The sequence below is a fragment of the Papio anubis genome, chromosome 16 (assembly GCF_008728515.1).
Source record: "Papio anubis isolate 15944 chromosome 16, Panubis1.0, whole genome shotgun sequence".
NCBI lineage: Eukaryota > Metazoa > Chordata > Mammalia > Primates > Cercopithecidae > Papio > Papio anubis.
Window position 1 is genome coordinate 11,627,272 of NC_044991.1, and position 12,173 is coordinate 11,639,444.

The window sequence follows — 12,173 nt, forward strand, 5'->3', positions numbered from 1 at the left end:
TCCGCATGTGGGCGGCAGGGATGGGAGCAGGGAGAATGGCCTCCTTCACAGGTGCAGGCTTCACCTGAGATTCACCCTGGTCCCATGTAAGGGGGGATAAGACAGGTACCCAGCAGGGGTCCAGAATATTGAGGAACAGAGCAGGGCAGAGGGACCTGGGCAGGTGCTGGGCTGTGCAGCCCGGGTCACCCTGGGACCAGAATGGAGGTCCCACTTGGGTCTGGAGTCCATGCTGCTGTGTACGAGGTCCCTGCTCTGCCACCACTGTGGGGCCCCGTCTCCCTACACCCCAGAGGGACCACAGGCTCTCCATTCCCAGCCCAGGTCCCAGCAGTGTCATGGGGCTGTGTGAGTTGAGACCCAGGGGACAGGGGGTCTGGGCCCTTGGAAGGTGGGGTTCTAGGGGACGGGGATGGGCCTCCTGGGATCTGGCCTCAGACATGACTAACTGTGGGGTTCTTTTCACCAGCTGAGCCCTCTGGCTTCCCCTACACTGGCCCTTTCCCAGAATGATCAGACGCTTTTCTCATCACTTGCTTCCAACAAGTGGAGTTCAAGCGGTTGTCAAACCCAGAGACACAAGCAAAGGGCAGCTTGGACAACCTGGTCCCTCCCAAGACCCGCCTCTCCCCTGTGTGGGAAACACCGAAGTCCTCTGCCCAGGCTGGGCTGGGGTGCCCTGAGTGCTCTTGGGGTGGTGCCTCCCAGAGTGCTCTGGGGCACCTGGAGGAGGTTTCCTTTGTCAAGTCTCTGTGCTGGTGTGTGTGCATGTGTGTCAGGATGTCTTAGGCACGTATTGTCAGGCATGTTCAGTATTGCAGGTTGTAGGTTTGAAAGAATCTGCAGGGTTGTGGTGGGTATTGTCTTTAGGTTAGGTCGAAAGAACGTAGGTTGGTTTAGGTGGTGGTAATGTATTAGGTCTTATGTGAAGGAAGGAAGAACTTATGGACAGGGAAGAAATAGGGGAAGAAGCCAGGGAAGGGGGAAGGAATGGAAGGGGAAGGAAGGAAGGAATGGAATGGGAACTCGTGGGAGGTGGGAGCCGCTCTGCTGCAATCAGTACATAAGTCACACATCCCAGAGCTGGGAACTACACAGAAGGCCCAGGACAGGCTGAAGCCACAGCCCTGACACTCTGCTGCCCAGCCCTGGGTCTGCCTCTGCCTCCTCGAGCCTCCTGTCTCCAGGGCTCAGCCCTCCCTCTGTGGCTGGCCTGCCTCCCCTGGGCTGCTCCTCTCCAGCCCTCTGGGCCCAGCTCTGACCTGCCTCTTCCTGGGCTCCTTCCCCTGACTGGCCCCCCTTGTCCTGTCTCAGGCCATGGCCTCCCTGGGCTCCCTCTAGGGGTGGAATCAGGAAGGGGTGGACACAGGCTGCTCCGAGGGCCCCTGCCTGCACCTGTGTGTGGCTCCTTTCCAACAGGGAGACTGGCTGCTGGCTGTCTTCTACTGCTGGGCCTGTCCTTCCAATCAGCTCGCCTCTGTGAGGAGGGGTGGGGTCTGCATTTCTAGGTTCCTCTCCTGTGAGGTTTAGCTGAGTTTCTTGGCTCCAGAGGGATGTCGTGTGACCTTTGCCCCACTACAGGTCCACTACACAAGGAAAGACATCTACACATTTGCTAGTGTTTATAAAACACTATGTATCTATGATACAATCACACAGGGAAAAAATATAAGAAAAGATTTAGTATTTCATTTTATTCCTCTACGTATAAAACCAATTCAAATTGTCACTGGATCAGTAGGTTTGAAACTTTTCTGAGTGTATTGAGTATAATCTTAGTACTATATTCTTGAAACGTAACATAAATTTTTGATTAAAAGTAATTCACTCTAATTTTTAAAAAATCTACTTGGTCAGGAACAGCTTGCTTTGCTGGTGTCTGGGAGTGGCTGGAGATGGTGGTGAACGGCCTGTTTGCATTTCTTGGAAGAAGATCTTTTATTCTGAGGCTCAACCCAGGTCTCTGCCTTCCTTAGAGACTGAGGCCCATCCTTCAGCTCTGATTCTGAAGAAGAGTGGGGGAGGGGAGGAAGGAATGGAGCCGGGCTAAAGTGGGGAGAGAGTGGAAAGAGGGCACAGGAGGAGGCCTGGGACAAGGGACAATGACAGGAGGAGGGAGGGATGCGGAGGTGGGAGAGAGAGGAGGCTGTGAGAAGGAAAGGAGGGACGGAGCTGGGCTCTGGGAGCAGGGAACCCAGAGGAGGCTCTGAGCAGAGGGGAAGGCAAGGCCCAGGGGAGAGGGGAGGAGGGGGAGGCCAATGGGGCACCAGGCAGAGGGAGGAAGCCGTCACCTGGAGAATGGCCCGAAGCCTCCCACTCAGGTCTTGGCTGTGCTCATCTAGTCCATCCCAGGGCTGGAAGGGACGTCCCTGGCGGTCCACAAAGGTGTCCCAGCAGTACTCAAATTCTGAAAAGTGACAGGGGAGATAAGTCACGCTCCAGTTGTGGGGACGGGGTGGCACCAAGAGCCCGTGACTCTCAGGACAGACTTCCCACATCCTGGTTTCGGTCCCTCCTTTCCCTCTCCCTCCCCTAGGGACTGAGCTCCTTCATCAGGTACTTCCTTCCCATTGGAATCTGGGCCAGCCCAGTTCTCATTTTTTCTGGAAGCCCCAAGTTCTGCTTCCACTTCCAGCCACCCTCCCTGCCCTCCCCGGGCCCACATCTCCTGGTCTGGCCTCTCTCTTCCCGTCGACCCCAAAGTCAGGTCCAGAGTGCAACCGTTGCCTCTGCAGGCAGTGGACCAAGGCCTTTCCCTCAGGGATGCCGACCCTCCCCACTTTCTAGTAACTTCCCAGGGCCCCCTCCTGCCCCAGCCAACCCCGCCCCACTCTAGGCCTCCATTCTCACCACTGTAGTTCATCATTGCAATTTTGGCCCCATCCCTGTGCAGGGTGCGCAGCCCCTCCTGACATCTTCCTTGATCATCATAGATGCGGGCAGCGAAGATGCACAAGCTCACGTGTTCGTTATTTGAAATGAATTTAGCCATTTCCTGGGCACAGCTAAAGCAGGGGCTCCAGGAGGTGAAGCAGGTAACCCTGTATTGCTGGCCATCCAGCTTCCAAAAGGGAATCAGGTCCAGGAAGCACAGCTCTGCATGGCGGCCTTTAGGGAAACCGTGTATATCTGGAGCCTAGAAAAGAAAGCAAGCCGTGAGGTTATTTATTTATTTATTTATTTATTATTGTTATTATTTTTTTGGACAGAGTTTCACTCTTGTTGCCCAGGCTGGAGTGCACGAGTAGCTGGGATTACAGGCATGCACCACCACACCAGGCTAATTTTGTATTTTTAGTAGAAAGGGGGTTTCTCCATGTTGGTCAGGCTGGTCTCGAACTCCCGAGCTCAGGTGATCTGCCCTCCTCAGCCTCCCAAAGTGCTGGGATTACAGGTGTGAGCCACCATGCCCGGCCGAGGTAATTTTTAGTGAGCAGGGAGGGACAGCCTGGATCAGGTGAGGCTGGGTGCGGGGGAGCCTCCAACACAAAATTAGCAGGGGGTAACAAACCCCAATTTTCTTTGTCTTTGTCTTTGTCTTTCCTTCCTTTACTTTCCGACAGAGTCTGGTTTTGTCACTCAGGCTGGAGTACAGTGGCACAATCTTGGCTCACCGCAACCTCCACCTCCCAGGTTCAAGCGATTCTCGTGCCTCAGCCTCCTCAGTAGCTGGGACTACAGGCATGTGCCACCACGCCTGGCTAATTTTTGTATTTTTAGTAGAGACAGGGTTTCACCATGTTGGCCAGGCTCATCTCGAATGCCTAACCTCAAGTGATCCACCCACCTCAGCCTCCCAAAGCGCTGGGATTACAGGCGTGAGCCACCACACCCGACCTGATTTTTATGATAATCCGTTAAATAATGTAATTTTCCATTACGATGGAATTTCTCTGATACTGAGTATTTGGAGCATCTTCTCATTTTGCACCTGAGATCAGTGCCTTTAGGACCCTCACTCCGCCCCAGGCCTGCAGAGAGGGGCTGTAGAGCTGGGGGAGGCAAGACAGATGCCACTGAGCTGTGTGTGCTTCCCTCGTGGGGAGACTGACCTCTCTATCCATCAATTCCCCTCACCCCACCCCTTCTGTGACCCATAATTCTAGACGCTTCCGCATTGTGCTTTAGCCTGTATTAAGCCCAAGAGTGACAGACTGAGGCCAGAGGGCTCCCTTTGCAGGGAGAAGTGGGGATGAGGTGTCCCCAGCAGGACTAACCCCACATTGGGAAGGGCTCCAGTCATGGGGTGATTGTCCTTGTTGAGCCCAAGGAATGATGGTGTTTTGTCCAAATTTCGACTGGGAACTAGTCAAGCCAAGGAGTCCAGTGCAGAGAGGACTCGGAGTAGAACGGATGACACCAAATGTGCTGAGAAGGGGCTGTGGGTCATTCCTGGGGTAGTCCCGTCCCACTGGTTAGGCAGTGATGGGAACCGGCGCCTTTGAAAGTGGCTTCCAAGCAGTGGGTATGGGCCCAGCAAGGCCCACATTGAGCTCATAGAGCCCAGAGGAACCCCATTTCCAGCACCAGAGCCAAGCAGAATTCGACCTCTCCAGCCAGGGGCTGTGCTGGGCAAAGGCCAGGGAAGAACGTCCCACGGGTTCAGGGCCCCTCAGCCTGGCCTGGCCCAGCTCCTCTTCAAATGCTGACCATCCCTGCATCCTGACTTGGGGCCTGTTCTAGCCTTGCTGTGGGCTCCATCCTGGTCAGGACAGAATCCCTGGTGGGCCTTTCCTGCCTCAGTCTCTCTTCCCACAGGAGGAAGCCCAGGAGCAGGCACCGGGGAATCTTGGCCTTGTGAGGTCGGGGAGCCCCCGAGCCTCAAATCCCACAGTTCCGAATCATTCCTGGTGAGAGCTGCGTCTGTGAGGGGATCCTAGGAGGGTCCTCAGAAAGCACGTTGCCTTTGACCCCACTTGGCCCTGGTGCAGACCCTTTTCCTCTGCCCCGACCCTCTCAGAGCACAGCAGGAGTGGGGATGGCTGAGCCCTGGGCCTGGGGGTGACTCTGGACTAGTGGTGTCAGCCCCTGAGACATGTGGCTGGTTAGGCATGTGGGGTTGGAAGCCGCCAATCCTGGAGAGTCACTGAAGCCGAAGTCTGCCCCAACCCCAGGGCCAAGCAGCAGCAGCTGCAGGAAGCACAGGTGACAGACACTCTGCGGGACACCACAGGTACCACCTAGAACCTTCTGCCCATGCGTGTCCCTGGATTGGGAGGGCCCTGCCTGGATGCGGGTAGCTGGGTTAGTCACCTGGTTGCGTAGAAAGCCCCTGTGCTGGTTCAGCGGGACCCAGGTGCCATTGTGCAGGCGCTCCACCTTGTAACACAGGTAAGTCTCATGCTGTCCACTGACCCAAGGTTTATTGTAAAAGTTGGAAGTGAACGTGCCTGGATCCATCAAATGTCTGTGGACAGAGGGGGGAAAAAGCCCAAAGGAGTAAGAGCCCTGGTGGTCTGCCCTGCCTCCCCCTCCCTCTCCACGCTTCCTCCCTTTCACCCCACCCTCCTTCCCCTTGCTCCCCACATCCCTTAGCATCTGTCAGAAGGGGCTCCCGCTCACTTGCTGGAGCCTCCACACCTGCCCCTCTGACCCCTTCTGGGGCTCACGGGGAGATGGCTGCAGCCCTGGGGCCTGTCTAGGCCTTGTCAGGGCCTCCTCCGGTTCAGCTCAGTGTGCTCAGGCCCCCTCCCTGGGGTACAGCTGGGTCTTCTTCCCTGGCCGCACAATACACCCCAGTCCTGGCTCTGCTCGCTGTCAGTCCCTGCTGGAGGTGGACCCACCGGGGCTTCCCTCCTGCCTACAAGGTTAACTCTTGCCACACCTAGCATCAGGGCAGAGACGCTCCTGAGCGGGACCAGCGGGGAGAAGAGCCTGCCAGGGACTTTTTTTTTTTTTTTTAATCACAGGATTTGCTTCTGCTGCCAAAAATAATACCTGTCCTTACGAAACCACAAATTATAAAGGTAAAAGTGAATTATTAGCACCCAGTGCAGAGGCATTTCCAAACCAGAAACACCAGGTCTTCACCCCGGGCTGGACAGAGGGGAGGATGTGACCTTTGATAGGACTCTGCAGAGCGCAGCCTGGAACTGGGAAGGGTCTGGCTGGGGAAGCCACGGGCATCAGCTGAGGGGTCATGTTGGGACCCCAAAGAGGCCCAGAGAGAGGCTGAGAAGAGGAGCAGCCCGGGAGTGGTGGGGCAGGGGAGCCTGTCGGGGTGGCTAAGGAGGGACTCAGGAGAGTTGGGTGCAGGAGGAATGGGGTGGGTGAAGCACGCAGCAAGGTCTGGGTGGAGGGGCCATGAGAGTCAGGTCAGGACTCCCCTGGGAGAAGACACACAGGACAGGAACCCCTGCATTCCCCACCCAGGCCCGCCCACAATGACTGCAGCTTGTTGCCGTGGACTTCACAGTTTCTCCCCATAATCAATGTATTGAAGCCCTAACCCCCACTCCCTCAAAGGGTGGCTGTATTTGGAAACAGGTCCTTTCTTTCTTGTTTGTTTGTTTGAGAAGTTGTTTCGCTCTTTTGCCCGGGTTGGAGGGCAGTGGCACAGTCTGGGCTCCCCGTAACCTCCGCCTCCCGGGTTCAAGCGATTCTCCTGCCTCGGCCTCCTGAGTAGCGGGGATTATAGGCGCCCAACACCACTCCCGGCTAATTTTTGTATTTTTGATGGAGAGGGGGTTTTGCCACACTGGCCAGGCTGGTGTCGAACTCCTGACCTCAGGTGATCCACCCACCTCAGCCTCCCAAAGTGCTGGGATTACAGGCGTGAGCCTCTGCACCTGGCCTGGAGACAGATCCTTTCATCAGATGATTAATTTAAATGAGGCCTTCAGTTTGGGCCCAAATTCACCTGGCTGGGGTCCATAAACGAGGAGGACATTTAGAGGCAGAGGGACCCCGGGAGTCCAAGTGCACAGAGGAACGGCCAGAGAGGACAGGGCCGGAAGGGACCCCCTGCCAGCCAGGAGGAGCCGCCGCAGAGGACACAGCCCCGCCCACCCCTCCACCCTGGACTTGCAGCCTCCAGATCTGTGAGAAAATAAATGCCTGCCCTGTGGGCACCCGCCCGGGCCATCTTCTATAGCAGTGGAAGCCTGAAGCTCTGTTTCCACGGAGGCAGCTCCTTCTCAGGGGCTCAGGTCAGCCTTGAAGGATGTTACTCAAAGCTTCTGGCTGTCGGGCTTGTGAATATTCATACCCACTTACTACGTCCAGTTTTATGACAAATATGATTATGCCAGGGAGATAGAAGGAGCCAGGCTGGGGATCCCAGGCTGTGGGGAGGGCGGCCTCGGGGATGGATGGAGGTTGCTCTGGAGGCAGAAGGGGCCTCTCACTCACAGGAGGGGCCCAGGAAAGGAGGGGGGAAGGCAGGGAGGTGGAGGGAGCATGAGGAGTTGGGGCGAGGTGGTGTGACCATGAGGGCAGGCAGGGGGGCAGGAGGGAGGGCAGGAGGGCCTGGCCAGGAGAGGACCTGGTCTGGGACAGAGGGGAGGCCTCAAGAGGATAAGCAGGAGGTGAGAGGAGAGAGGCGATGAGCCTGGAGGGAGACCCTCACCTGAGAAGCTCGCCCAGCGTGGCGTGCAGTAATGTATAATGTTTAGGCAGATTCTCCCAAGGCTCAAATGGCTCTCTTCGGCCGCGCACGAACTTGTTCCAACAGTGTTGAAATTCTGAGAAAAAGAAGAGAGAACGCAGTCAGGCCCACCAGGCCTGTCTTCTGTGACCTTGGGGCCCTCCCCTCCCAGACAGACTCTGGACACTAGTTACAGTCAGTGCCAGACCCAACCCCACAGGCTCCCCTGGGACACTTGGCCTTTGCAGGCATCACAGCAGATCCACAGGTATGTGTGGGAGGGACCCATCACAGAGCCTCACTCAGTCTCTCCCACACCTCTGAGCCTCCCACTTCTCACCGTTATAATTCATGATCTTCATGGTGGCGTGCGGACTGCCTCTTTTCTGACACAGGACGCGGAGCGCCTCCTGGTAATCTGGTTTCCAGAAGTAGTAGAGGCGGGCAACAAAGATGGTCAGGGTAACCTTCGGGTCCTCGGCCAGGAACGTGGCCACACTGTTTGCACACCCTGTGCAGGGGCTCCAGGATACGTACCAGGTGACCTCGTACTCCTGGTCACGATGCAGCTGCCTCCACTTGCGGAACCAGTGGAGGAACCTCATCTCTGGGTGGTACTTAGCCTTGGAGTACACCTGGGAGAGGAGCAGGGGCAGGGGAAGCTCTGAGAGGGGGAGCAGGAGGAGAGCAGGGGTGATGCAGGGGGAGGAGGGGCCAGGACAGGAGCCCAGGGGATCTTGCCACTGAAGCTCCTTTCCTCCATCCCCCCTGTTTAGTTTGAGTGATTGTCTGCTCCAAAGCTCATGTTAATTGCTATGGTAATGGCCTTAAGAGGTGGCACCTACAAGCGGCTATGAGGCTGTGGGGACTGCACCTTTGTGGGTGCCACTGCTGTGGTTATTCAAGGGTGACTTCAGCCCCACTTTCTGTCTCTTGCCCTCTAGCTGGAAGGGCAGTGTGTAAGATTAAACTCCTGCTTCCTCTTGTCCCCGTGGCATGGAGCAGCAGTGACCCGACATCCCAGGCCACTCTGTCTGGAGCATCCCCTGAGCTTCTGGCAATAACCTTCACCCCCACGTGACTGTGCAGCTCGCAGGCCCTGGAAAGTCGCTGGTGCCTTGACAGTAGATTTCCCAGCGTCCAGAACTCGAGCCAGCACATTTCTATTCATTGTCAATGTCCCCGTCTCAGTCCTGCTGTTGAAGCATCACAAGGTGCACCAAGACACGTGCTTCCCTTCATTTGGGAGTTTTCCCAGCCCTGTTCACGGCCTCATGTGTGAATTCTGGCACCCATTCTCCCAGGCATCCATTCACCAGGCATCCTCAGCCCCTGCTGTGGCCTGGCCCTCTGGGGTCTGCCTTATTCCCTGTCTGCGGTCAGCTGGGGAGGCCACTGGACCTTCACTGTCCATTTCGGGGGAGTCGGGCACTGGCCAAGGGGGCTACTGAGCACTTGAAATGGGGCTCTGATTAGAGACCTGAGCACCTGAAAAATACACCGCTCATTTCTCTCTTTTTTTTTGAGACGGAGTTTCACTCTTGTTGCCCAGGCTGGAGTACAACGATGCAATCTCGGCTCACTACAACCTCTGTCTCATGGGATCAAGCGATTCTCCTGCCTCAGCCTCCCGAGTAGCTGGGAATACAGGCGACTGCCACCACGCCTAGCTAATTTTTTTGTATTTTAGTAGAGACGGGATTTCACCATGTTGCCCAGGCCGGTTTCGAATATCTAACCTCAGGTGATCCACCCGCCTGGCCTCCCAAAGCGCTGGGATTACAGGTGCGAGCCACCCACCGTACATGACCCACACAGCTCATTTCAAAGACTCAGTGTGACAAGAAAAAGAAACTTCATTATCTTGTCAAGAATTTTATGTTAATTAATGTTGAAGTAATATGTTAGCTACACTGGATTAAATAAAATATTAAAATTAGGCGGGGTACGGTTGCTCACACCTGTAATCCCAACACTTTGGGAGGCCGAGTCAGGTGGATCACCTGAGGTCAGGAGTTCGAGACCAGCCTGGTCAATATGGTGAAACCCCATCTCTACTAAAAATACAAAAAAATTACCTGGGCATGGTGGTGGGTGCCTGTAATCCCAGCTACTTGGGAGTCTCAGGCGACAGAATCGCTTGGATCCAGGAGGCAGAGGCTGCAGTGAGCTGAGATCGCGCCATTGCACTCCAGCCTGAGCAACAAGAACAAAACTTCGTCTCAAAAAAGAAAAGAAAAGAAAAGAAATTAAAAACAAGGCCTTTTGTGCAGTGGCAACCCCCCTCCACCATCCGATCCCAGGACGGTCCAGCAGGAAGTTCAGGGCCACGGACTTGGAAAGTGTGGGAGAGAAGGGCACCCTGGACAGCCCGCCACTGGGCATTTCATTCATCAGTGCGTGGTTTGTTTTCCTGGGTGGTACCTTGCCTCGAAAGATCTTTGCGTCCAAAGGGGGCCCTGAAGGGTCCTTTGTGTTCACTTCGCAGCACAGCCAGACGGTATTCCGACCAGAAAGGATGGGCCTGTTATTGAAGTTGGAGACGAATATGTCTGCTTTCATTCGCTTCACCATGTTTCTGAAGACATAAGAGAGAAACCAACCAATGCAGAGAGCACTCCTGGGTGCCCTCTGGGCGAGTATCCACTAAACACAGCCCCCTGGATGGCTCTAGGCCTCCCCCATCCCTCCACAGCCCTGAGAATTTCAGTAGAGATTGCAGTGAGCTGAGATCGCGCCACTGCACTCCAGCCTGGGCGAAAAGAACAAAACTCTTTCTCAAAAAAAAAAAAAAAAAAAAAAGAAAAAAAAGAAAGAGAGAGAGACAGAATAAAACTTTTCACCCCAAAATAATAGCTTTTAACCTTTTAACTCAGTTCCTTCCTGCCATTTCACCTCTGTATATTACTATTGTTAAATCACGGTAGAACCGAATTCTGAGGCCCAGGCCACTCTTCTAAGTGCTGCGTGGGTTTGAACTCATGTGAGGCTGCCCTAGGCCTGCAGGGGCATTTCCCATCTTATAGAGGAGGGGCCAGAGGCGCAGAGAGGCGGGGTAACCTGCCCAGGCCACAGAGTTGTGGACAAATGGAGTGGGGGCCCCTTTCCAGGCTAGCCCTGTCCAGTCTGTGTATTACCAGCCCTGCAGGAGGGAGCAGGGGTAAATTTCTTACTAAAATTTCTTACTAAATTTTAAAATAAAAGCATTTCCCCGGATCATTGAGATTTTTCTCATGTATTTCATGTTTTTGTTTTTGTTTTTGTTTTCTTTTGAGATGAGGTTTTGCTCTTGTTGCCCAGGCTGGAGTGCAATGGGGCGATCTCGGCTCACCGCAACCTCCGCCTCCTGGGTTCAAGCGATTCTGCTGTCTCAGCCACCCGAGTAGATGGGATTACAGGCGCTCACCACTGCACCTGGCTAATCATGTATTTCTAGTAGAGACAGGGTTTATCCATGTTTGTCAGGTTGGTCTCAAACTCCCGACCTCAGGCAATCTGCCCCACTCGGCTTCCCAAAGTGCTGGGATGACAGGCGTGAGCCACCTTTCCCGGCCACTATATTCCATGTTACCGGTGTCATTATAAATGGTGAATGCTGATCGTAGAGGAAGAGTGTGTGTTTGGGGTCATCTGCATCCTCCTCTGCCCATAGTGGAGACATCCTTGGAAGACATGATTTATCTTGTGCTTCAGAGACCATTCCCTCCCCACACCCTCTCCTAAGACTTGGTATTTAAGCAAAGTAAATCTTACAGAAAATCCATCGAAGCTCTGTGAACAAAATTCCACATTGCTCCAATCATAATTTGGTTCAATTCTCCCAGTTCCAGAGTTCAGGAATGGCAGGAAGCACACAGAGGGAGCACCCTCCCAGGGCAAGGAGCACCACCTCAGCCATGACTTTCACGGGAGAGTCTCAGCAGGGGACCTGGACTGGGGCAGGTGGGGGAGGCGGCCCATTCAGAAGCAGCAGTGGGGTGACCACACAGCAGGGCAAGGAGCCTGGCTGGGAATGGGGGTTGCAGGGGAACCAGAGGGGAGGGAGCCCAGGGCTTGGGCTAGGGAAGGGGGAGGCCAGGGCTGACGCCCAGCAGGGCCACCAGGGAGGAAGGGACAGCAGAGGGGCCCAGCAGGTAGAGCGGGCAGCAGTACCTGATTTGAGGATTCGTCCTTTGCCGGCTAGTCCTAACTATGATCTTTGTCTGGTGCACAACGGTTTCACTTTCTGCTACAGGCTCCTGATTTTAGGACAGCCCTCCTTAAAGTGACCTCCCAGGGCCTTGTGAGTCATGGCCCCTCCCCCTTCCTGCTCTGGCACTGGTGTGGGAGGCCCTGGGATGCTTTGTCTTCCTCAGGCTCTCACCGTCTTTCCGGTTTTCTCTGGGGCCCTCCCCCTGGCAGAGGGACATTTCTAAAGACAAACCGCTCTGTGCAGCAGGACCCAAGGCGGGTCCACAACAGGCTGAGTCAGCAGAGCAGACGCCCCTCCCCTGGTTGTCCCGCCCAGCTGGAGCCGCCTTTCCACCCTCAAGACAGACAGGCTGATGCCTCTGCAGGGACTCCCAGATCCTGCCCTCAGGGATCATCC

At 55.2% G+C, this 12,173-nt stretch overlaps 2 protein-coding genes across 2 annotated transcripts in view; both read right to left on the reverse strand.

The window, feature by feature from the left end:
* Positions 1 to 11,320, reverse strand: part of APOBEC3H (apolipoprotein B mRNA editing enzyme catalytic subunit 3H) — a 28,312-nt gene extending 16,992 nt beyond the window's left edge. Inside the window, exon 1 of the mRNA XM_009217313.4 lies at positions 11,157 to 11,320. The gene's annotated coding sequence lies outside the window, so the exon portion shown is untranslated. The remainder of the gene's footprint in view (positions 1 to 11,156) is intronic.
* On the reverse strand, positions 1,697 to 11,851 carry APOBEC3G (apolipoprotein B mRNA editing enzyme catalytic subunit 3G). The gene is given in 8 exon segments (NM_001345883.1): positions 1,697 to 2,005; positions 2,292 to 2,407; positions 2,851 to 3,136; positions 5,254 to 5,407; positions 7,568 to 7,682; positions 7,926 to 8,220; positions 10,010 to 10,163; positions 11,738 to 11,851. Coding segments are annotated over 7 exon segments (1,128 nt in total). The 5' UTR covers positions 10,160 to 10,163; positions 11,738 to 11,851; the 3' UTR covers positions 1,697 to 1,993.
* Between the last annotated feature and the right edge of the window lie 322 nt (positions 11,852 to 12,173).